The 22,524-nt window shown below is 38.5% G+C and overlaps 1 protein-coding gene across 1 annotated transcript in view; it reads left to right on the top strand.

Annotated features, from left to right (window-relative positions):
- Window positions 1-22,524, top strand: part of DHX29 (DEAH-box helicase 29) — a 30,494-nt gene that overhangs the window by 1,341 nt on the left and 6,629 nt on the right. Inside the window, exons 2-23 of the mRNA XM_017811284.1 lie at window positions 184-257; window positions 1,024-1,137; window positions 1,707-1,836; window positions 2,212-2,354; window positions 3,097-3,222; window positions 3,630-3,756; window positions 4,031-4,192; window positions 5,605-5,770; window positions 6,846-6,969; window positions 7,393-7,989; window positions 8,703-8,846; window positions 8,941-9,117; window positions 9,719-9,859; window positions 12,353-12,497; window positions 12,715-12,835; window positions 13,773-13,857; window positions 14,476-14,564; window positions 14,956-15,084; window positions 15,894-15,969; window positions 18,177-18,401; window positions 21,258-21,394; window positions 22,033-22,126. Of these exons, the coding sequence (XP_017666773.1) occupies window positions 184-257; window positions 1,024-1,137; window positions 1,707-1,836; window positions 2,212-2,354; window positions 3,097-3,222; window positions 3,630-3,756; window positions 4,031-4,192; window positions 5,605-5,770; window positions 6,846-6,969; window positions 7,393-7,989; window positions 8,703-8,846; window positions 8,941-9,117; window positions 9,719-9,859; window positions 12,353-12,497; window positions 12,715-12,835; window positions 13,773-13,857; window positions 14,476-14,564; window positions 14,956-15,084; window positions 15,894-15,969; window positions 18,177-18,401; window positions 21,258-21,394; window positions 22,033-22,126 (3,326 nt within the window). The remainder of the gene's footprint in view (window positions 1-183; window positions 258-1,023; window positions 1,138-1,706; window positions 1,837-2,211; window positions 2,355-3,096; window positions 3,223-3,629; window positions 3,757-4,030; window positions 4,193-5,604; window positions 5,771-6,845; window positions 6,970-7,392; window positions 7,990-8,702; window positions 8,847-8,940; window positions 9,118-9,718; window positions 9,860-12,352; window positions 12,498-12,714; window positions 12,836-13,772; window positions 13,858-14,475; window positions 14,565-14,955; window positions 15,085-15,893; window positions 15,970-18,176; window positions 18,402-21,257; window positions 21,395-22,032; window positions 22,127-22,524) is intronic.

The raw sequence follows: 22,524 nt of genomic DNA, 5'->3' as shown, positions 1-22,524 counted from the left end.
GTATTAGAACAGTTTGTGTTGCAGACCATGAGCAAATCTTGCAATGGCCAGGCCATCTGAGATTACAGCTTGTTAGCAAAAAGTGTAGTACTTGCTTGTACTAACCTCTGTTGTGTTGGCTCTACTGTAAACAATGTTCTCTGTGTTCTGCTTATGTAATTGATCGTTATTTGCAATTTGCAGGTCCGAAAACGTATAGTTTTAGTTCAACAACAGATTCCGGGGCTGCTGCAAATCTAGATAAATCTGTTCTTAAGGTAAATGTCTTCTTTACATAAAATAACTTTGATTTGCATTGTACTGCTTTAGCTGAGTAAGTATTTCTTCAGCTCTTCTTCAGTTTTATGTGTGCAGGTAAACTACATTCACGTATTAGATATTGACTGATTATATTTCGGGTTTTGAGTGTGCTTTAAGAAATAGGGGTAAATTAATGGCATAGGAGAATGTCTATTTTTTAAGTGTATTTTGCATGCAAGACTATTAAGAATTATGTTTGGGCTCTTCTGTGCATGTGGATTCTTCCTCCTGTCAAAGAAAGAATATAGATCTTATATAACAACCTTAGGAGCAACTAAAGCTTGGTTCATACTTTAGAACAGTTAAAAATATTAGAATTATATGCTAAAATTATTTTTAAAGTTATGTAGGAAGGAGAGTGTCACAGATTGTATCTTGATGTTCGCATTATTTTATACCAGCTCTTGTAAGCAGAGGAGAAAGTCCTTGTTTTCCAGTAGAATTTTTTTTTTAATTTCCTTAGAGTATTTCCTTGAAGATAAATGGCCCTTGCTTGTAATAAGGAATGAACTCTTCTATTTCAAGTAAAAGCACATAAGTTGCAAAAGTAAATAAGTGTTCCTTTCAGAAGAAATGTTTAGAGCACTTATGGAAAGCTGGAGAAATTGGAATTTGAATGGCAGAGAGATTTCTGCCTTCTTACATCCTTAGCCATGAATAGCATTGATATGTGTTAAAAACTTGTAATGTTTGTTTGTGTCAACTAATTTTCTCTGTGTGCAGGTAACGATAAATGGTAACTTGGAGAAAAGGATTATTGATGTCATCAATGACCATAAAACCCAAAATGATGACAAAGGAATGATTTCCAAAAGACTTACTGCAAAGAAACTACAGGTAGAGTTCAAAGTTTTGTTTTCCGACCGTTGCTTATTTAGAATAAAGAGTTTAGTTTTTGTCATTTTTATCATGTATTGTACTACACTTTTGTGTGCAGTGCAAACCGTTACAGCACGCTTTTCAGTAGTTATATTATTGATTAGTCAATGGAATCAAGAAGTATGCTTATTAGGAAAAGCACATCTTTATGGATTCAGGAACTAAAATCAAGAGTCTTCAGAAAAGATAGAGGAATAGTACTTAATCTGAATGTTTTATGTTTCCTATATTTTTCATTCCACTTAGCTGGAAAATTGTAGGTGTATTTTTTTTAACTGAAAAATTACGTTCTCTACAGAGGCTGGAATGTAGATTTATTTATACCTATGCATGCTTATTTACATAGAAAATATTATAAATTTTATGCGCAAAACAGAATTTTCTGCTTAGCCTTATGATACAAAGAGTGCCATGTTGTTTACCTTTATTTAAAACCAGCTTTCCGCTATGTGGGAAATAGGAGTTTATAAACCTGTATTACACTGATAGATGAAATCCTGATGCTTTCTGGCTTTTTCTGTTTATAGGATGTATACATGGCTTTACAAAGGTTCTCTTTTAAGACTGAGCACATTGAAGAAGCGATGAAAAATACACTTTTGTATGGTGGTGATCTTCACTCTGCCCTTGACTGGCTTTGTTTAAATCTTCCTGATGGTGAGTACGGTGACAGAGAATAGTTTTTAACAGAAAAGAAATAGGACTTGCTCTGCCATAGGAATGCTTCATAGTAGTAATTATATAAATATATCGTTTCACTAAGATTGGTAGTCACCACAGCGTTCTTCTCCTAGATTCTCAGCTTTCTGGTTGTGGGATATTTTAGTGTTTAAAGTGGTATGGACTTGTTCCTACTCTTGGAGTTCTGTGAAAGTCCAACAAGCAAATACTAGCTTATATAAATGCTAAAATCTAATTTTATTTCAGGGGTGCTGGTTTGGTTTTGTGTTCTTCTAGCTGGTTCCCAACACACTTTAAAAGATTTTCTGTAATTATTGGCATTTTCTGTGACGTGAGTTTTTTATTTTGAAGATGCTTTGCCTGAAGGTTTTAGCCAGCAGTTTGAGGAGCAGCAGCAGAAACCAAGAGCAAAGTTTCGTTCTCCCGTGTCACAGCATGAACCTCCGCCTCACTTAGTAGATAACAAAAAGAAGGCAAGTGGCCCTGAAACTAAGGTAAACTGAAGATTTCACCTGCATTTACTGGGAGAAGAGAGAACAAAGTTTTCTAAAATACAGGAGTTGCATTGGCTTCCAACACTGATAAAGCTTATGAAATAATGCATGATTAATAATTGTCACCCACATTATTTTAACTTCAGTGGAATGGTCATTTGAAGGTATTGTATTTTTCATGTGGAGTCTAGAAGGCTCTTCACAGGTCACTTCTGTGGTAAAGCACAGGGAATCTCCTGAGGTTTAAACAAGACCTAGTGCAAGGTGCTGCACCTGGGTCAGGGCAAGTCTCGGTATCAACATGAGCTGGGGTTGAAACTAGATGATCTTTTAACGTCACTTCCAACCCAAGCCATTCTATGATTCTTAAGCTTAATTGTATCCTAGAATGGGTTTATTCTGTTTATTTACAGGTGGCACTCTTTACATAATTTGTGGGTTTAACTTTTCCTGTGTACTCGCAGTGTTTTGATTTCTGTGGTCATTGAATCTTAAAACCAGAAATCGAAAAAATTTCATGCAAGGGATTTCATTCTTTACAGCAATTACAATCATTCTGGTGTTAAGATCTATTTATGTTTATAGTGAAATATTCACCCCAGTTGGAGAAGTTTGCCCCATGTTTTTTTGTTGCGTATCTTAGTTTGTATATAAAATCTTAAACATTAGTTCCTGGCAGAAAAGAGCATTGATGTTTTTACTTCCTTTTATAATTTCTTTTGACTTACATTGCTCTTCTTAGAAGATGAATGTGGGGAAAGAGAAAGAAGTGAGTATGAAGGAATGGATTTTGCGATACGCCGAGCAACAGAGTGATGACGAGAAGAATGAGTCTTTGAAAGAGACAGCTGAGGAACAGTTTGACCTAGTAAGAATAGAATAATGCTTCACAAAGTCTTTCAAAAATGTCTGGTACATCTGTATGTGGGGGATTTGTTATAAATTGGAGACTGAATACTTTTTTACATGATCTGTTTTTACAGTTGCAGGCTACTGGGTTGAAAATTCTCCTTTTCTAACTTGTTTTTCCTTTCCTCTGTTTTTTGTACTGGGTTCAAAATGTTGAATGTATTTATCTGGAAAGGCAAAATTCTTAAAATATATCTTAGTTTGATTAGGAAAGTGACTCAAATTCTGAGAGGTTTTGACAGTTATATAAGAACTAATTGTTTCTCTGTTGTATGAGCTTGCTACAAATGACAAAAAAATCTCCATTTTTTTATTATAAAGTTTGTTAAAATATTCAACTTGTAAGTAATAATTCTCTTGAAATAGAATGAGAGGTATATACATCTGTCTGCCAAGCTTTCAGAAGCAAAAGAACAAGGAAGCCTCTCCAAGCAAGACAAAGACAAGCAAGGCCAAAAGGCGGCACAGGAGAAAATAAGAAGAATTCAGCAAGGTAGAGCTGTGCAAGTTACCTGTGTTTTATTTTCTGGCCTGCGTGTTTGTTAGGCAAATAATTCTTGGAGTCAGATAGAATTGAAGATTATTTAATCCTCTTTTATGTCAGTGTGTGAAATGCAGACCTTTCTGAATCTGTACTTTCCATGTGGATCAAATTCTAAAATGTCAGTAACATTTTACTATTTCTGATTTTGGGTACTCAGTACGAATTAATATAATTGAGCGCTTTAAGCAGTTGGTGGTTGTAAGTTGTATCTTCTTTCTGGCAGAAATGGGAGTACTTGAAGAACATCCAGTATTTAATCCAGCTCTAAAGATTTCAAACAAACAGGAAAGCGAAAAGAAAAAAACTCCCTCACCTCAGCCTCAAGAAACCACTTTCAATTTGAGCTTGCTTGAAAAACCTGATGGTGCTGCAAAGGAAGACAAAGGTGTGTTGAAAGAGGTTCAGTAGTACAAGCTTGAAGCGTACCACAAGATTTCAGAATTAGTTCTTGTTTTTCTAGGTTGTGTTGCTTTGCACTGCAGAGTCAGCAAGCTCTGATCATGAGAAAGGAAGGCGGACTACCACAGAAGGGCTCAGAGTTGTTTAAGTTGTAAATGACATCTGAGATCAAGTCCAAAATTTGGCCAGTCACCACCTTGTCAACTAAACAATGGCACTATGTGCCCTGTCCAGTCTTTTCTTAAACACCTCCAGGGATGGTGACCCCACCACCTCCCTGGGCAGCCTGTTCCAATGCTTGATACCCTTTCCATGAAGAAATTCCTCCTAATGAGGAATGACTGACCCCCACCTGGCTACAATCTGCTTTCAGATACTTGTAGAGAGTGATAAGGTCTCCCCTGAGCCTCCTCTTCTCCAGGCTAAACACCCTCAGCAGCTCCTCACAGGACCTGTGCTCCAGAGCCTTCACAAGCTCTATTGCCTTTCTCTGGACATGCTGCAGCACCAAAATGTCTTTCTTGTAGTAAGGGACCTAAAACTGAACATGGAATTCAAGGTGCACCGTCACCAGTGCCCAGTACAGGGGGACAGTCACTGTCCTGTTGGCCAGTCACTGGTCCTGCTGGCCACACTATTGCTGATCCAAGCCAGGATGCCATTGGCCTTCTTGGCCACCCGGGCACACTGCTGGCTCATGTTCAGCCGCTGTTGACCTTCATTCCTGGTCCTTTTCCACTGGGCAGCTTTCCAGCCACTCTTCCCCTGCCTGGGGTTGCCGTGGCACAAGGGCAGGACTTGGCACTTTTCAGCCTCATACCATTGGCCTCAGCCCATTTATCCAGTCTGTCCAGATCCCTCTACAGAGCCTTCCTGCCCTCCAGCAGATCAACATTCCTGCCCAGATTGGTCTCATCTGCAAACGATCAGTCTGTCTCACTGACCAAGCTGACTTTAAAGGATCTGTATTTGTTTTAGCAGATTACATTGAAAGTTATTTTTGCCATTCTGTCCTGTCTAAAATTTAGATTATTTCTTTTTTCAATTGCAGTGCTAATTACTGTCTCTAGTGTCACTGTCTCATCCTTTTGAACTATTTTAATGGTAAATCTTCAAACTGTTAGATTATTTTCTAATAACCAGACTTTAATGAAAGTTCTAAAATTATTGGGTGACCAAAGATGAAAAAATACTGTAACTAATTTTCTGCTAGATGCTTCTATGGGAAATGCAGGCATTTCTGTCATGTGTTACCAATACCAGTATTTCTGCAAAATATTTCAGAAAATATTACTGTCTAGTAAAATACATTTGAATAAAAGGTAAAAATGTTGTTGACTTCAAAGGATTGTAAAATAAACTTTAGGAGACTTAAAATGTGTCATTCTGCTCTTGTAGTGAAAAAGAAAGAACCACTAGATATAAGAAACTTTGATTATAGTGCTCGAAGTTGGACTGGTAAATCTCCAAAACAATTTTTGATTGACTGGTGCAGGAAAAATTTTCCCAAGAGTCCAAATCCTTCTTTTGAAAAAATTCCTGTTGGAAAATACTGGAAATGTAGGTATGTATTTTCTGTAACCTTTATAACTTCATTTTGGTTCATTTAAAAATAGAAAATGTGGCCAATTCTGTCTTGTTGATCCAGATTTATATTAGTATTGTATATATATAAACTCTTTTTTAGTCCATCGGGGAGGTATTTCACTCTGGATAACAAAAGTGACAGTTAGACTAGGTACAGTTAAAAAAAATAAGATTCTAGTGAATGATCCTGTAAAGCTCAGATGAGATTTTTATTTATGTACTCCTGAATGAAAGGTTAGTCTGAAGCAAACCTGTGAGATAAATTTAGACAACTGACTTTTGGTATTCTCATTCAAAGTAGTATATTAAATCATAGATTCTAAGTTTATGAATACTAAAACCCCTTTGGAGATTCTTTAATAAAGTGGAAGTTAGAAATTTGTATTAAAGCTACCATAAATTTGTAGTTAAAACAGCGCAGTACCTTTTAATTTTTTAAATTTGTTTCAGAAAACAATTCTGTAATATAGTGTTATGAAGTAGAATATTATTATGTACAAATAAAGTAGATACAGCATTACAAATGAGTAATATTTCTTGAAGGAATGAAATAAAAGAACTTGTTTTCTTACTCAAGGTAAAAGTTACGAATATATTGTCCACCTAAGAATATGAGAAATTTGGCTGCTACTCTGACTAGCATGTATCTGTTAAACAACTGTTTGCATCTCAGTAGTTCATTAAATGTCATCTTGATCTATCCTAGACAGATACAAGCACACAAACAAATATTTAGTCCTTCTTCCAAGCACCTAACCTTATTGGTATGTGTATAAATACTTGTGCTTTGAAAAAAATGAAGACATTTGTTAAGAGAAAAAAAGAAGTCATAAGATCATTACTGGAATCTTTACTGAAAATATTCTGCTGTTCAATCAAACTAATACCTGCTATTTCTGTTTGTAAAATATTATTGAGCAATATGAAGTTTATTTTGCTTAGTTTCTGTATTTGAATTTCACTCTTTTATTTTATACAAAAACATTAACAGGTGTACTGTTTATATAGATAGCAAAAATTGAGATAATTGCCTTTAAGAATTTCTCTTTAAGGGTCAGGATTGTCAAATCATCAGATGATATAATGGCAATGTGTCCTACAATCGTAACAGAAGATAGTATGCAAGCACAACATCTAGCTGCTACTTTGGCACTCTACCATTTAACCAAAGGACAAGTAAGATTTTGATCAATATTACTGTTCTTGGCCTGGAATCTGCCTCTGCACTTTTTTGTTATAAAACCTGTAGTTAAATTCTAAAAATAGTTTAATGATGTATTTCCCATTAAATTCTTTGCTTGTATTATATCTTAATTTGTTTTTATGTACAATCATGCGTATGCTTTGCAGCATACAGAAAGGATATTTTTTGGAAAGTAAAGCTATTCTTTCTGTGTTATAAAGAATGCAAGCCAGTTGAAAATCAAAAATGCATTGTTGATGTTTATATTACTATTTTCATGGTTACTGTGTTTAGAAGTAGCTCCCTACCTTTTTTTTGTCATTATCTTTTGACACTCAAGTTTGTTTACAGATAAAATATTAGCGATACTACTAAGTATGTAATAATGTAATTTTTTCTGCTTTTTGCACCTGAAGTCAGTTCATCAGTTACTGCCTCCTACCTACCGAGATGTCTGGCTAGAATGGAGGGATATTGAAAAGAAAAAGGAAGAAGAAAACAAGATAGAAACCAACAAGCCTCGTGATACCTTTATTGCTAAATTATTAAACAAACTCAAAAAACAACAGCAGCTACAGTCTGAAGACCAGCCTAAAGTATCTGAGGGTCCTGAAGATTCCTGGGAAAACTTAGTTTCTGATGAGGACTTCAGCAGTCTCTCCCTTGAGACCTCAGATGCAGATAGTTTGGAACCTTCAAGGATTTTGTTCAAAAAGCTGCAAAGGTCCTCTAAATATGAGAAGCTTCTGAAAGAGAGACAAGAGTTACCTGTGTTTAAGCACAGATGCTCAATCATAGAAACTCTTAAAAAACATCGAGTACTTGTTGTGGCTGGTGAAACAGGCAGTGGGAAGAGTACCCAGGTGCCCCATTTTTTGTTGGAAGACTTGTTGCTAGATGAAGGATCAAAAAAATGCAATATTGTTTGCACACAACCCCGAAGAATCTCAGCAGTGAGTCTGGCAACCAGGGTTTGTGAAGAGCTAGGCTGCGAATCAGGACCAGGAGGAAAAGTAAGATGTGTCTGAATTCCTTTTTCTTGTCTTGATCAAATACAGGGGGCTGGATTGTTGGTACAAAGTGAAAACATTATTTCTTACACAACTAAAGAATTGGATGTTGTTTTCGCTCAAAAAGGACTTCTTGCTATGTTAGTTGTTTCTTTTCAAGTTGTCACTTGCGAACGTCTGGGTATCCATATATGATTTCTAAAATCTTTAGAGGCTAATGTAGAGCAATGGTGTTTCATAATGAGAGTGATCAAAGAGTTGAGTAGATTGCCCAAAGACTGTTGCACCACTATCACTAGGGATGGAGAAAACTCCCTGGGATGGAGAATAAGGGTCCTAGCAATCCAATCTAGCCTCGAGTGAGGCTCTGCTTTGAGAGAGGCTCCCTTCCAACAGAAGTTATTTTGTTACTTGACGAAAGCCAAAGTCCTCTATTTGTTATGGTGGTCTGTTTGTGCAAAAATATTTTTGAGGCTGGCAAAGAATCCTGAAAAGAACCCTGAGTTTACCAGCTCTTTGATACTCTGAATAAGCTTAGTGTGTTTTCCCTTTTGTAACAAAGGGAGGCACTGGTAGGAAAGTGTGGCAGTCGTGCACCACACTACTTAATTAGCAACTTGTGCAGTGTCTGAATCTGACAGGTATGAAGTTTCATTTAATTTTGAATATTGCTAGCTTGTATATTATTTTAAGGTATTTTTAATATTTTATTTAAGAATTCCCTGTGTGGATATCAAATTCGTATGGAATCAAGAATGGGAGAAGCCACCAGACTTCTGTACTGTACAACAGGTGTCCTGCTTCGGAAACTTCAAGAAGATGGTCTTCTTTCAAGTATATCTCATGTTATTGTAGATGAGGTTATTAATTCTTTACTATTCCGCAGAAACTATAGTTATTCTGAGCCCTGCCTGTACTAAATCCTTGCTATAGATATGTTTTTTCTAATTCTAGGTACACGAAAGAAGTGTCCAGTCTGATTTCTTGCTAGTTACTCTGAAAGAGATCTTGCATAAGCGCTCAGACCTGCATGTGATTTTAATGAGTGCTACTGCAGACAGTGAGAAGTTTTCCAGCTATTTCTCACATTGTCCCATTTTAAGGATTTCGGGGAGGAGTTACCCAGTTGAGGTAGGTAGATGTTTCTCTTCGGTATGCAAGACAGTTTGTATGCATGTGCACAGTGCTTGCCTGGTTAGTATCTGTAGGCAATATGTCTATATCACTTTTTTATTACCAAGAATTCAAGTCTTAAAATACATTTTTTGAGGACTTGTAACCCTTTTTCTTTTATGGAAATGTAAGGTGACTTCAGGGCTTTGAAGTATAAGGTTGTAATGTTTTTTTTTCTGATGGATTTATTGATTAAAATCTGTCCATCACTGATATTTTGATTTTTATCTATTCAACCTAGGCAGAAATGAAAGCATTAAAGAATTCACCCTGCTCCCTATGCAACTTTGTCATTAGACTCTGTATTTTTGTTATGCATGCAATACAGGCCATGGTAAAGTTTGTGTTAGTGATCGCATGGAAAAGTCCATTAGCAAACTTGTAGCAACTCTAAGTTTAGGTTTACAAAAATCTTAAGAAAGATTAAGTTGAAATTTGCAAGATCTGTTACAGCATTAAGGCATGCCCTGTTCACCTTTGTTATGTAAGCTTTAAAAAATGAAAAAAGTGCTGATCAGTTTTTGATATGCCTTGTTTCTTCTGCAAATTTTCACCAAAGATTTTCCATGTTGAAGATGTAATTGAAGCAACTGGCTATGTTCTGGAGAAAGACTCAGAATACTGTCAGAAGTTCTTGGAGGAGGAGGAGGAAGTAGTAATAAATGTTACTGTCAAAGGAGGAGGCACTACAAAGCATCAGGTAAGATAGGTATTTCTAGCTTTGACTTGGAAAATTTGACTTTTTTTTATTATTTTATCATTTTGGTTCCTCAAGTGTGATTGGATTGTATAATGTAAAATATTTTTCAGTTGGTAAAACACATACACAATGGCACTCCTACAGTGGAAACCAAGTATTTATAAAGGCTGCATCCTTTTGATTGTCTCTCCATCTCCTGTATAGCTGGCTTGATTTTGCTGTATTTGACATTGAGTTCTGCTGTACAGATTCCCAGCTCTGGATCTATAAGCAGCAGCAGGGAAAGCATTTCATTTCTTTTTCCTGAAAGAATTCTCCTATGTAGCAAACGTAACAACAGAAGAGTCGGGATCTTATCCTTCTTAGCTGAAAAACTCCCAAGGTGCTCCAACTTGGCATACCAAATGAGATGATTTACATGAGGTTGTTGTACAGAGCTTTTTTTGTTTAATTATGATTAATCCTTAGGTACTCTGCAGTGACAGCTCTATGTGCTTCCTAATCAAAATTCTCGAAGGGGAGACTATATCAATACTATCTGATTGTGGCAGCTTAGGCTGTTCATCTAAACTATACTCTGACTTGCTTTATCAAAATTTCTGCAGGACTATTTAGCTTGGTGTGAACAAACGGTGATGCATATGTTGAAAAATACACTCTCGTGTGCTCTGCTGATTGTTTGGGTTTTTTTCCTGTCCTAGAATGGTAGTAACCCCGTACATCACAACAGCATCCTTTAGTTGTAAGCCCAAGCACTCTCATGAGTGCTACTCCACCTTTGTGGTTTGTTTCGATTGATGCTTCAGTACAGAAAGATATGCAGTGTCAAGCTTCTTTAAGTGTATTAACAATGAAGTAATTTAAAATTGTAGAGGGTTGACACTGGCTGGATGCCTCATACCCACCAAAGCTGCTCTGTCACTCTGCTCTGCAGCTCAGCAGAGGAGAGCAAATATAACATAGGGTTCGTGAGCTGAGATAAGGACCGGAAGAGATCGGTCACCAATGTCTTCACAGGCAAAACAGACTTGAAGTGGGGATCTTAATTAAATTTATTATTAACAGAATCAGAGCAGGCTAATGAGAAGTAAAATAAATCTTAAAAACACCTTCTGCCCACCCCAGCCTCCTTCCCAAGTTCTGTTTCCTCCCCTCTCCCCAGCAGCACAGGGAGATATGAAATGGTGGTTATGGTCAGTTCATCACAGGTTGTTTCTGCGGCTGCTCAGAGAGAGGAGTCCCTCCCCTGCTCCACCATGGGATCCCTCCCATGGGAGACAGTCCTTTGTGAACTTCTCCAATGTGAGTCCATCCCTCAGGCAATAGTTCTTCACAAACTGCTGCAACATGGGTCACTTTTCCATGGGCACAGTCTTTCAGACACAGGCTACCAGTCCTACTAGGGAAACCTACTCCAGCATGGGCTTCTCTCTCCATGGGTCAGCAGGTCCCTGCCACGAGCTGCTCCAACATGGGCTTTGCATGGGATCACAGCTTCCTTCAGGCATCCTCCTGCTCTAGCATGAGTCTCCTCCATGGGCTGCAGGTGGATCTCTACACCCCTGTTGACCTCCATGGGCTGCAGGGGTACAGCTGCCTCACCATGGTCTGCACCACGGGCTGCAGGGGAACCTCAGCTCTAGTGGCTGAAGCACCTCCTTCCCCTCCTTCTCCACTGACCTTGGTGTCTGCAGAGTTGTTCGCGTGTTCTCACTCCACTCTTCTCTGACCGCAATTTCATCTGCACAATAACTTTTTTTCCCCCTTCTTAAATATGTTATCACAGAGGCATTACTATCATACCTGATTGGCTTGGCCTTGGCCAGAGGTGAGTCTGTCTTGGAGCCAGCTGGCATTGGCTGTACCCAATATGGGCATAGCTTCTGGCAGCTTCTCACAGAACCCACCCTTGTAGTCCCCCTGCTACCAAAACCTGACCACACAAACCCAATACAACAGTGGCACTTAACATAGAAACTTTATGCTATGTATGTAAGATGTCTATAAACAATTAAACAGTAAATTTAAATGTATGTCTCATCTTGTAACTCTCTCCGGCTCCAGAACACTGCAGGAGTTGCCACCTAATTCATTGCAACCATTAGAGAACAGTCAAGTGAGGGAGAGGAGAGAGGGGAAACTGGTTTCTTGTACCCCAAAGGAAGAGTTTAGGAAGAAAAGTGGACATCCTACCTCAGTTTGAATTGATACCAAACAAATGCCAGATATGGACCTGAAAACTGTTTATTTTTTGGACAGACTTTAATTTTTACTTTGTTTTTTTAATTGGAATGTCATATAACAGCGTATACCTATGCACATTATATAAGTGGGTGTGATTTAATCTAACTTGCATTGGGTTTTGTGGGTAGTTAGTTAAATGTCTCTTACATCAATGTCTATTTTAAGTGAATAGCAAATTGGTCTTCTGCTCTCTTACATTCTTCTAAAACACTAAGAATATTATCTTCTTTGCCTGCTTTTGTCTTTTAGGAATATGTCCCAGTCCAGTCTGGATCTGGTATTGATTTGGCTCCTTACTATGCGAAGTATAGCAGTCATACACAGCAGGCTATCTTGTATATGAACCCTTACAAGATCAACCTTGAACTTGTTTTGGAGTTGCTTTCATACTTAGGTACAATCTAATTCTTAAGAAGTTTGTGTAGTTGGGGTTGTCCTGTGGGCTTATTTTTGAGTACTTTCTACTGATAATGAAGTATTTGAACTCATTCTTAGGTGAAACATCCTAAAAAGCATTGCCTGCAGAGTCTAGCATTAGTTCTTGTTGTCATGTGAAACTGTTTGCAAATGCATGTTTGTTTTAACTATATGCATGTACTGTAACTTTCTAGACAGAAGTCCCCAGTTCAAGAACATCGAGGGTGCTGTGCTGATCTTTTTACCAGGCCTTGCCCATATCCAACAGCTGTATGATCTCATTTCAACTGACAGAAGATTTAACTTGCGTGACAGGTAATACAGATTTTCTATGGAATTAGTAGTTTAACTTACAACACAAGAAATATATTCAATGTTTGCTATTCTCGAAAAAGGAAACTGGGAGTTATACCTTTGAGCTGTTTGTGCTACAAATGTCCTTTTATTATCTAAAAGTTATACAAGCAAAAATGACAGATGCTTAGGAATGGTACAGTAGTAACTTTATTTTTTTATTATATTTTTCAACAAACCTAATCACAAAGCACTTGACTACTTCTTTTCCACTTAGGGTGTGGAAGCTGCCATACCTGGGATATAGATTTCTGTGGCTTACTGGGAAGTGACTGCTTCCTGCGAAGAGCTCCAGAGACAGTAATCTACCAAGAGAAATGGCCTAGGACTGTAATGACAGATAGTTTTGAAATTTATATTGTGGGTAACTAAAAGTTAAGACAACGGCATGAAAAGAACATTTGCAGTCAAATGCCAAAGATTCATAGATGGACTGAGATGTTAAGGTCTGGAAGAGAAGGAAAGTACAAATCTCTGTGGCTGTCTTATCCCTGAAGGCCTTTATTACTCAATCTGAAAGTTGCATGTGTTTATAGATCTGTGCAAAGTATCAATAGTGGTCCTTGTCTTGGAAGCACAATGTAAAGAGCTTGAGTTCATGGACACCTAGTTCCCTTTTTTGCTAGGCTGTTGATGTAAATTAACCTAGAGTTTTGCAGTAGTAGTATTTTTCCTGTGTTTTTACTGAATAGAACAGCCCTGTGAACTAATGATGTTATTTTTATTTTGTATTGTAATAATACAGTGAGGCAGACTTTCATACCTAATCATACGAAGTTTTACTCTTTAATGTCCATTCTAGTTGCTTTCTCCAAGCTACTGTCATCATGCTGGTCTTATTTTTTTACTGTATCTTATTTGATAAGTGTGTATTGATTACTGTAATTTCTTGTTCTAGGCACAGATTAGTAGCTTTGCATTCTGTTGTTTCAACTCAAGATCAAGCAGCTGCATTTACAATACCTCCTCTTGGTATTAGAAAGGTATGATGTATTTAGAAAGTTCACCAACAAAAGGAGAAACTTGCTGTGGTTGCAATTCTGAATTGTTATAAAATCTAATCATACAGAATTATGCAACAACCAGTTGACCCCAGAATTTTGTCACTTAAAAGAAACAATTCTAATTTGGTGGTCTGTAATGGATAGAAGATAATATGGTGTAAAAACCTGGACAGTAATCAGACAAATTTTTAAACCTGATATTTTTCTATTAACATCTTTAGTTGTTGCTTTCCTGTATTTTAACTGTTGTTAACCGGTAACTATAGCTTTTATCTAGGAAAATAGTATTTTATTTACTGCCAAACTATTTAATTAAATGTTGATCAATTTTAGAAGATACCAGCCAGTAATTTTAATGGATTATAAAACAAAAGGTGAATGTGAAATTCTTACTTAACTTTTAATTCCTCAGTAACTGGGGAAAACCAGACCATTTTCTAAGTTATGTAGCATTTATTTATTTGTCAGATTATTTAGGGAAACACTTCTGGGTAAAAGATTTTAACCTGAAAAATTTACTCTGAAATAGTAATTTAAAAGATAACATAAATAGAAGAATTATGGAATGTCTAACAGTTTTTATGATACTTTTTCCAGATTGTTTTGGCAACCAATATAGCAGAGACGGGTATTACAATACCAGATGTTGTCTTTGTAATTGATACTGGGAGAACAAAGGAAAATAGGTGAGAGTTTGATTTGCATCAATCATGCTGTGATTACTGTAGATATTTGGTGGTTAGTACTGCAAAAATTTTGTAATATCCTTATTAAACCACAGTTCTGGATGCAAAAATGTGCTGAGCTCATTGAACAGCTTGCAATTTAGGTACAAGTTTGGATTTTCAAATGATTTGAACAACAAGAGAAGTTGTTCATAGATGTGGAGAATCGTGATTAAGTACTGATTTAAAAATTAAGGCGATCCTTTTTATACTGTCTCAGTTTCTACACAATGTGTTGGAACAATTCTGAATTGCCAGGGAGATAAAATAATAAAAAAGCTCTTTCACTTCCCAGTCTTTACACTTTCATTTGTAAGTTATATTCAAGGTTCTTTGATTTTGAATTTTTCAGGTATCATGAAAGCAGTCAGATGAGTTCCCTGGAAGAGACCTTTGTTAGTAAAGCGAGTGCTCTGCAGCGACAAGGAAGAGCTGGACGTGTTAGGGATGGGTTCTGCTTCCGAATGTACACAAGAGAGAGGTATGGTAAACTTAACAAGATTTTGTGGATCACATAGATATCTTTTGGGGTTTTTTCTGTGCAAAGCCAAGAATTCTTGTTGAAATTCACTTTAATTACTGCAAACTGGAAAGATTAAGCTGGAAAAAAACCCCAACCAAAACCAGAATTTGAATATCATATGTATAAAGTGTTACAGTAGTTTTTGTTTCACATTTTTAAAAGAGGTTTCTTTTATTCTTAGTATCTCTATTATGTGTTTTGAAAAAAATATTTATAATTAAAGGAAAAGTATGGCACCAGGGAATTGTGGAACATCAACTTTTGACAGCACCTACTGCCTCACATCCAGTAGGTGCAAACCTTACCTCCTGAACTTGAAATTTTTTATCAGACTGATCTGTGGGTTTCTGAAGTGGTTTCTGTCTCTATGGATAAGATATGGGGGCAGAATTAGTTTCTGTCACTACAGTGAATAACGTTTTTTCCTGCTTGTTTGAAAGTCTGAAGCAACTTTCAGCTGAGAAATAATTAAAGTTAAAGTATTGTGATACAACCAATGAAGTGGGCATTTTAGCTTCATACAGGATTTCCAGTTTGAGAGCTATGCATTTTACAGACTGGTTTGAAAATTGGGGTCTTACTGCCTTTCCCTCTCTGACTAAAACTCTTGCTTTCAAAGCTACGACACATGCCTTAATTCAAAGGATGAATAGCTTACCCGTGCTGCTCCCCCGCCATGCGCCTCAAAAGAATATCTATGAAGAATGACCATGTGAAATTCAAATATTAAATTGAATGTATGATTCTATGTTTTTATGACATTGCAGGTTTGAAAGTTTCATGGAATATTCTGTTCCAGAAATACTGCGTGTGCCTTTGGAGGAATTATGCCTTCATATTATGGTATGGATTTTGGTTTTGTAATTGCTAACCTTGTGTGATGGGTTGACCTTGGCTGGACACCGGGTGCCCACCAGTCTCTCTATTGCTACCCTTCTCAACTGAGAATATATAATGAAAGGCTCATAGACAGAGTTAAGGACAGGGAGAGATCACTCACCGGTTACTGTTACAGGCAAAACAGACTTAATTTGGGGAAATTAATTGAATTTATAACCAATCAAGTCAGAGTAAGATAATGAGAAGTAAAACCCAAATCTTATAAATGTTTTCCACCCACCCCTCCCTCCTTCCTGGGCTTAACTTTATTTCCAGTTCCCTACCTCCTCCCTCCAACAGAGCAGAGGGACAGGGAAGAGGGGTTACGGTCATTTCATCACAGATTACTTCTGCTGCAGCTTTCTCCTCAGAGGGAGGACTCCTTCCCCTGCTTAAGCTTGGGGTTCCTCCCACAGCAGAGAGTCTGCAATGAACTTCTACAATGTGAATCTTTCCCACAGGTTACAGTTTTTCATTAAGTGCTCCAATGAGGGTCCCCCACAGGGTCATACATCTGGCCAGCAAACCTTCTCTAGGGTGGGCTCCTCTCTCTGGGAAGCCACAGGTCCTGCCAGGAGGCTGCTCCAGTGTGGGCTTTGCCATGTTGTCACAGCCTCCTTCAGGCACCCATCTGCTCAGGCATGGGCTCCACCATGGACCTCCACAGGCTGCAGGGGAACAGCCTTCCTCACCACGGTCTTCCCCATGGGCTGTATGCTGCAGCATGCTGAAGCACCTCCTCCCTTTCCTTCTCTGGCTGCAGTTTGCTTCTGTGCGGTAACTTATCCCAGAGGTGTTACCCCTGTCTCTGATGGTTTTGGCCTGGTGGGTCTGTCCTGGAACCAGCTAGCATTGGCTTCACTGGACATGGGGGAAGCTTCTAGCAGCTTCCCACAGTCATTCCTACTACCAAAACATGTTGTCTAAGTTTTACTTGGCTCCCCACCAAGTCCCAGACCCAACACCAAAATACCTCCAGCACAGAGCTAAGGAAAAAAAAAACATGAAAAATCCAAACTAGCCAAACCTATATGAAAATAAATGTATTTACGTTATATACAACTATATACAGTTGAAATATCATGCACAACTCCAAGGGAGAGAGAAGGGGGGAGAAAAAGGGAACAAAACCAAAATAAAATATACACGATCAATAACCCAAGATCTAGCAACTAAAGAATTAGCAAAAGAATATCCTACTGCTCTCCTTGGGACAACAGAAAGTCACGCTGGAACAACCGCCAGCAACCTCCACCTCCCCAGGTCGACAAGGCCTCACCAGGCCTCACTCCCCAACACGGCAGACCCGACAGCAGGCAACCCGCACCTCCAGAGCCACTGGAAGGGAAGAGAGCAAAGCCCTGTCCTCCTTTCTTCTTTATAGCCCTGGCTTACGTAAAAATCGTAGAGAATACCGGGTAATCTGGCTACTTCTTTGGTTACAAACTGGTCACCAAGGAAGGCCTAGACTGAAACTACCACACGTGTCCACAGAAGCCCAAGGCACCTTGCTAGCTAAAAATACTGTCCATGCCTTTGTACCCTCATACCTTCATGTATGAAGGTTTTGGAATCGCTGTCTGTTTTGGAATCGCTGACCTTATTAGCTAAAACGGTCTGCTAAAACAGACCTAATCCAGTGTAATTACTCAGTGGGGCTTCTCCCACAAGGTCAGGGGATAACTCAGCACTTGAGCGCTGGAAAATCCAGAGCATGCTGTTCAGTGAGAATAGTGTGCTATACAATTCCAGTTTGTCTGAGAGTCAAAATTCAAACTTAGTTAAATAGCATTTCTGCTTTAGGGAGCAATTCCATTACCTCTCTCCATGTCTTAAGTGAGTTAAGATATGCATGGGAAAACTGGCAACCTGGTGAATTAGTGCTAGATTGAACTGTATCCCATCAGGTTTGAGTGTCCTGCTCATCAGTGATCACCAATAACACACTTCTCTGAACAGTGGTCGTGCCATATGAAGTCTGTCCAAACAAGTTTTGTAAACCTGGTGTGGGGCATGTCAGCTATCTGGGAAACAATAGGCTTGTTTAGAAGGGAGAGAGTGTGAGCTTTTGATTGCAGGAACAGCTTTCCAGTTGTTGGTTTTTTTTAGCTACTAGAAAAGTTTTTTATTATAAGTTTTTATATTGAAATACATACCCTTTTACTCCACAGAAATGCAATCTTGGCTCTCCTGAAGATTTTCTTTCCAGAGCATTAGACCCACCACAGCAGCAAGTAATTGGTAATGCAATGAATCTATTGAGGAAGATTGGGGCTTGTCATCTAAACGAGCCCAAGCTGACTCCACTGGGCCAGCACCTTGCAGCCCTTCCTGTTAATGTAAAGATTGGCAAAATGCTTATATTTGGTGCTATATTTGGCTGCTTGGATCCTGTGGTGAGTAAAAATAAATTTTATCTAAATTTTAAAAAGTGTAGAAATTGTTAACTCTTTGTAATTAACCTGATTTTTTGCAATGTGGTATCTTGAAAAGATGATGCAAGAAATTAGAATGTTTATTTTAGGGTGAGGGCAGCCAGGTATCACGGAGGGGAATAATCTGAGTATTTTTTATGGTTGGACTTAATTATTTTAAAGGTCTTCTTCAACCTAAAATTATTCCATTATTTTAAACTCCTAAGTACTATTCACAAGGTATAGTCAGGCTTGGTCTCCAGTTCTGTGGTGATCCCAGGGAGTCTAATACTTATAGAAAAAGTCCTCTTATTTATGGGTTAGGCAGTCTGGATTACCCAACAGTTTGTGGGCCAAGAACATGCTGATGTAAAGTTACTGAAAATAATTGATGTGGTAATTTATTATATAAAGACTGTAGCATAGTTTGCATTTTTACTTAATCCATTTAAGTAGGAGGAAACATGGGTATGTTAGTTGCTAGAAAGTGGAAGTTAAAATTCTCAATATTTCCTGTTAATGTGGTATAACGTAAAGCAATTGATTAATTTGGTCTTCATTGTATCGGGTACTGCTCTGTCATTTGGCAAAACATTTTGTGTGAGTTTTGAGATTTAATATTTTTTTGTCCATGTATGTAAGGCATTATATAACCGATGGCTTTAATATAGCAAGTACTGAATTCTGTGTAGGAAATTTTTATAGTGCTAAGTTTTCCTTGAAACTTAGTAGAAGATAAACTATCATTAAATATTACATTTTGTGCATAGAGTGCAAGAGCTAGTGATCCTCAGGCTCAAGAAATAGGGCAGGGAAGACAATAGATGGGCATGGATGAGTTGAGACCTGCTGGTCAAACTTAAGGGCAACAGGCAAATGCACAGGCAGTGGAAGCAAGAACAGGTATTCTGAGAAGACTGTAGGGATGCAGTCTATTTGTGTAGGAATGCAGTGAGGAAGACCAAGGCAAAGCTGGAGCTGAACTTGGAAGGGACACAAAGAAGAACAAGAAGTGCTTATAGAGGTATGTTGGCCAGAAAAAGAAGGTCAAAGAAAGCATTCCCTCCTGGTGAACAAGGCTGACCAGCTGGTAACAATGGATGAGGAGAAGGCTGGGGGACTCAATAGCGGTTTTGCCTTGGTTTTCAATCCTCTCTTGCTGCACTTCTTGAGTGGGTGGAATGCAAGATGGGGACTGGGGCAGCAAAGTCTCTCCCACTGTTACAGAGGATCAGGTTCCTGACCACCTGAGGAACCTGAATCTATGTAACTGTAAGGAAGCTGATGAGGTGGATTACAGAGTCGTGAGGGAATTGGCTGGTGTAGTTGACAAACCACTTGCCATGATGTTCAAAAAGTTTATAGGCTGTCAGGTGAAGTTCCTGGTGACTGGAGAAAGTCACTAGGGACATTTTACCCACCTTTTTTAAAAAAGAGTGGAAAGTAGGACCCTGAGAACTACTGACCCGTCAACCTCACCTCGTGGAACAGATCTTCCTAGGTATATGCTAAGGGACATGGAGGACAGGGAGGTGATTCGAGACAGCCAGCACAGCTTCACCAAAGGCAAGTTCTGCCTGACCGATGTAGTGCCCTTCTATGATGGAGTGACTGTATCAGTTGGCAAAGGAAGGGCCACAGATGTCCCGGACTTCTGTAAAGCCTTTGATGCAGTCCCTCACAACATCCTCTTTAAATTGTAAAGAGATGGATTTGATGGGTGGAGTTTAGATGGATAAGAAACTGGTCATGTCCAGAGGGTAGCAGTCAACAGCTGAGTCCCAATGGATATCAGTGACCACTATGAATATCGATGGATATTCGTAGTGGGACCAGCATTATTTAATATCTTGATTAATGTAGACAAAGGGATCAAGTGCACCCTCAGCAAATTTGCTGATGACCCCAAAGTGAGTGGTGTGATTGACACACCTGAAGGATGGGATGCCATTCAGAGGAACCTGGACAAGCTGGAGAAGCGCATGCGAAGCTCATGAGGTTCAATAAGGCCAAGTTCAAGGTGCTGTACCTGGTTTGGGGCAACAACCAGTATCAGTCCAGTCTGGGGGATGAAGATATTGAGAGCAGCACTACTGAGAAGGACTTGGGGGTGCTGGTGAATGAGAGGCTGGACATGACCCAGCAATGGGCACTTGCAGCCCAGAAAGCCAGATGTATCCTGGGCTGGTGGCCAGCAGGTTGAGGGAGGTGATTCTGCCCGTCTGCTCTGCCCTCTGCCCTCATGAGACCCCATGTGGAGCTCTGAGGTCCCCAAAATATGAAGGACGTGGAGCTGCTGGAGCAAGACCAGAGGAGGCCATGATGATGATCAGAGGGATAGAGCACCTCTCCTGTGAGGAAAGGCTAAGAAATTTGGGGTTGTTAAACCTGGAGAAGAGAAGGCTTTGGGATGACCTAAGCCTTTCAGTACCTGAAGAGTGTTAACGAGGGACTTTTTACAAGGGCATGTAGTGACAGAACAAGAGAGAATGGCTTTAAACTGAAAGAGGGTAGGTTTAGGTTAGATACTAGGAATTCTTTACTGTGAAGGTGGTGAAGGCACTGGGACAGGTTGCCCAGAGAAGGTGTGGATGTCCCATCCCTAGACATGTTCAAGGCCAGGTTGGGTGGGACTTTGAGCAACCTGGTGTAGTAGAAGGTGTAGTAGAAGCCCCCGTGTCAGGGGCTTGGAATTAGATAATCTTTAAGGTCCCTTCTGACCTAAACAGATCTATAATTCTCTGCTAACAGTAAAAGAAAATTTAAAGCCATTTGTATTATAAGCCTGTAAGGTTGTAATAAAATACTGTTAAGTAATGTGTACTTTACTAATTGCAGGCAACTCTGGCTGCTGTTATGACAGAAAAATCCCCATTTACTACACCAATTGGTCGAAAAGATGAAGCAGATCTTGCAAAATCATCTCTAGCTATGGCAGTTTCAGACCATATAACAATCTACAACGCTTATCTGGGGTAAATGATAATTCTGTGCTTATAGCGACTTGTAGATAACACTTAAGCAATGCCATTATGTAAAGAATCCTTAATATCTCCTCTTGAACTCCCTTCACTTCAGGTATTTCTCTTCAGAATAACAATAGATTGTCAAATACTGTAACACAAAAGGATAGCTTGCTTAGTATTTTATTCTTTAACTCATTTTAACGCTACTGACACACATACAGGGGTTTACTGTGTCAGTTTTTCCTAGTGTGTAAAGTGTTTTGCTTGCTGTTTGTGGTATTCTAACCAGAATATCTTGTATTTGGTAAAGTACAAAAGTATAAAATGACATACTTTTTTTTTTCTCTTTAGGGTATTGTCACTAAGTCTCAAAAATCACACCTGAATTTTGTTTCAGCTGTCAAGGAATGTGTATTTTTGAGTGAAAATCACCTTGTATTTTTGTTAGTATCTTGTCCAGTCTATGTTACAGGCATGTTCTCTGGAGTGCCCTTAGACCAACAGCATTCATCTTCATGAGTGCAACTTATTTTAGAGTGGAGAATGCTGACCAAAAACCATCATTCCTTTTTAACTTACTACTGTTTCTATTGTTATACTCTTGATGGGATTCTTCTTGCTGTAATAAGACAGGATTTTTTCCTTAGGTGGAAAAGGGCTCGACAGGAAGGGGGATATCGTGCTGAAATGACTTACTGCAGAAAAAATTTTCTGAATAGGACTTCACTGTTAACTCTGGAGGTAAACTGAATAATTATGCTTTGCACTTGTAAGTTATTTGTTAAAATTTCCCTCTGAAATGTCATTCCCTTTTAAAGAGGTTATTACAGTTATTATTTAGACAAGATAAAAGCAAGTGGAATGCTAGGTACAGAAGAAATGCACACCCTCAATTGAGGTAGCTGTGTCTGTATTTGAGTTTTGATGTGGACACTTCGGTATACAGTTTTGCAGTCACTGCCATTGGAGAAGCTAGGCCTTACTTTCACCAAGGAATCAAAACTTTACGAATTAAAGTATTCATATTGTATTATTTTTTCAATCAAACAATAGGTCTATTCTATTAACACTTAATTTGAAAGATGAGCCACAAACTTATGTAAATGGACTTTTATTTTTGCTGAGAAAACATTTTAATT

This window comes from Lepidothrix coronata, unplaced genomic scaffold (genome assembly GCF_001604755.1).
Source record: "Lepidothrix coronata isolate B3197 unplaced genomic scaffold, Lepidothrix_coronata-1.0 Scaffold31, whole genome shotgun sequence".
Lineage (NCBI taxonomy): Eukaryota > Metazoa > Chordata > Aves > Passeriformes > Pipridae > Lepidothrix > Lepidothrix coronata.
This window is presented reverse-complemented; position numbering and strand designations above follow the sequence as displayed.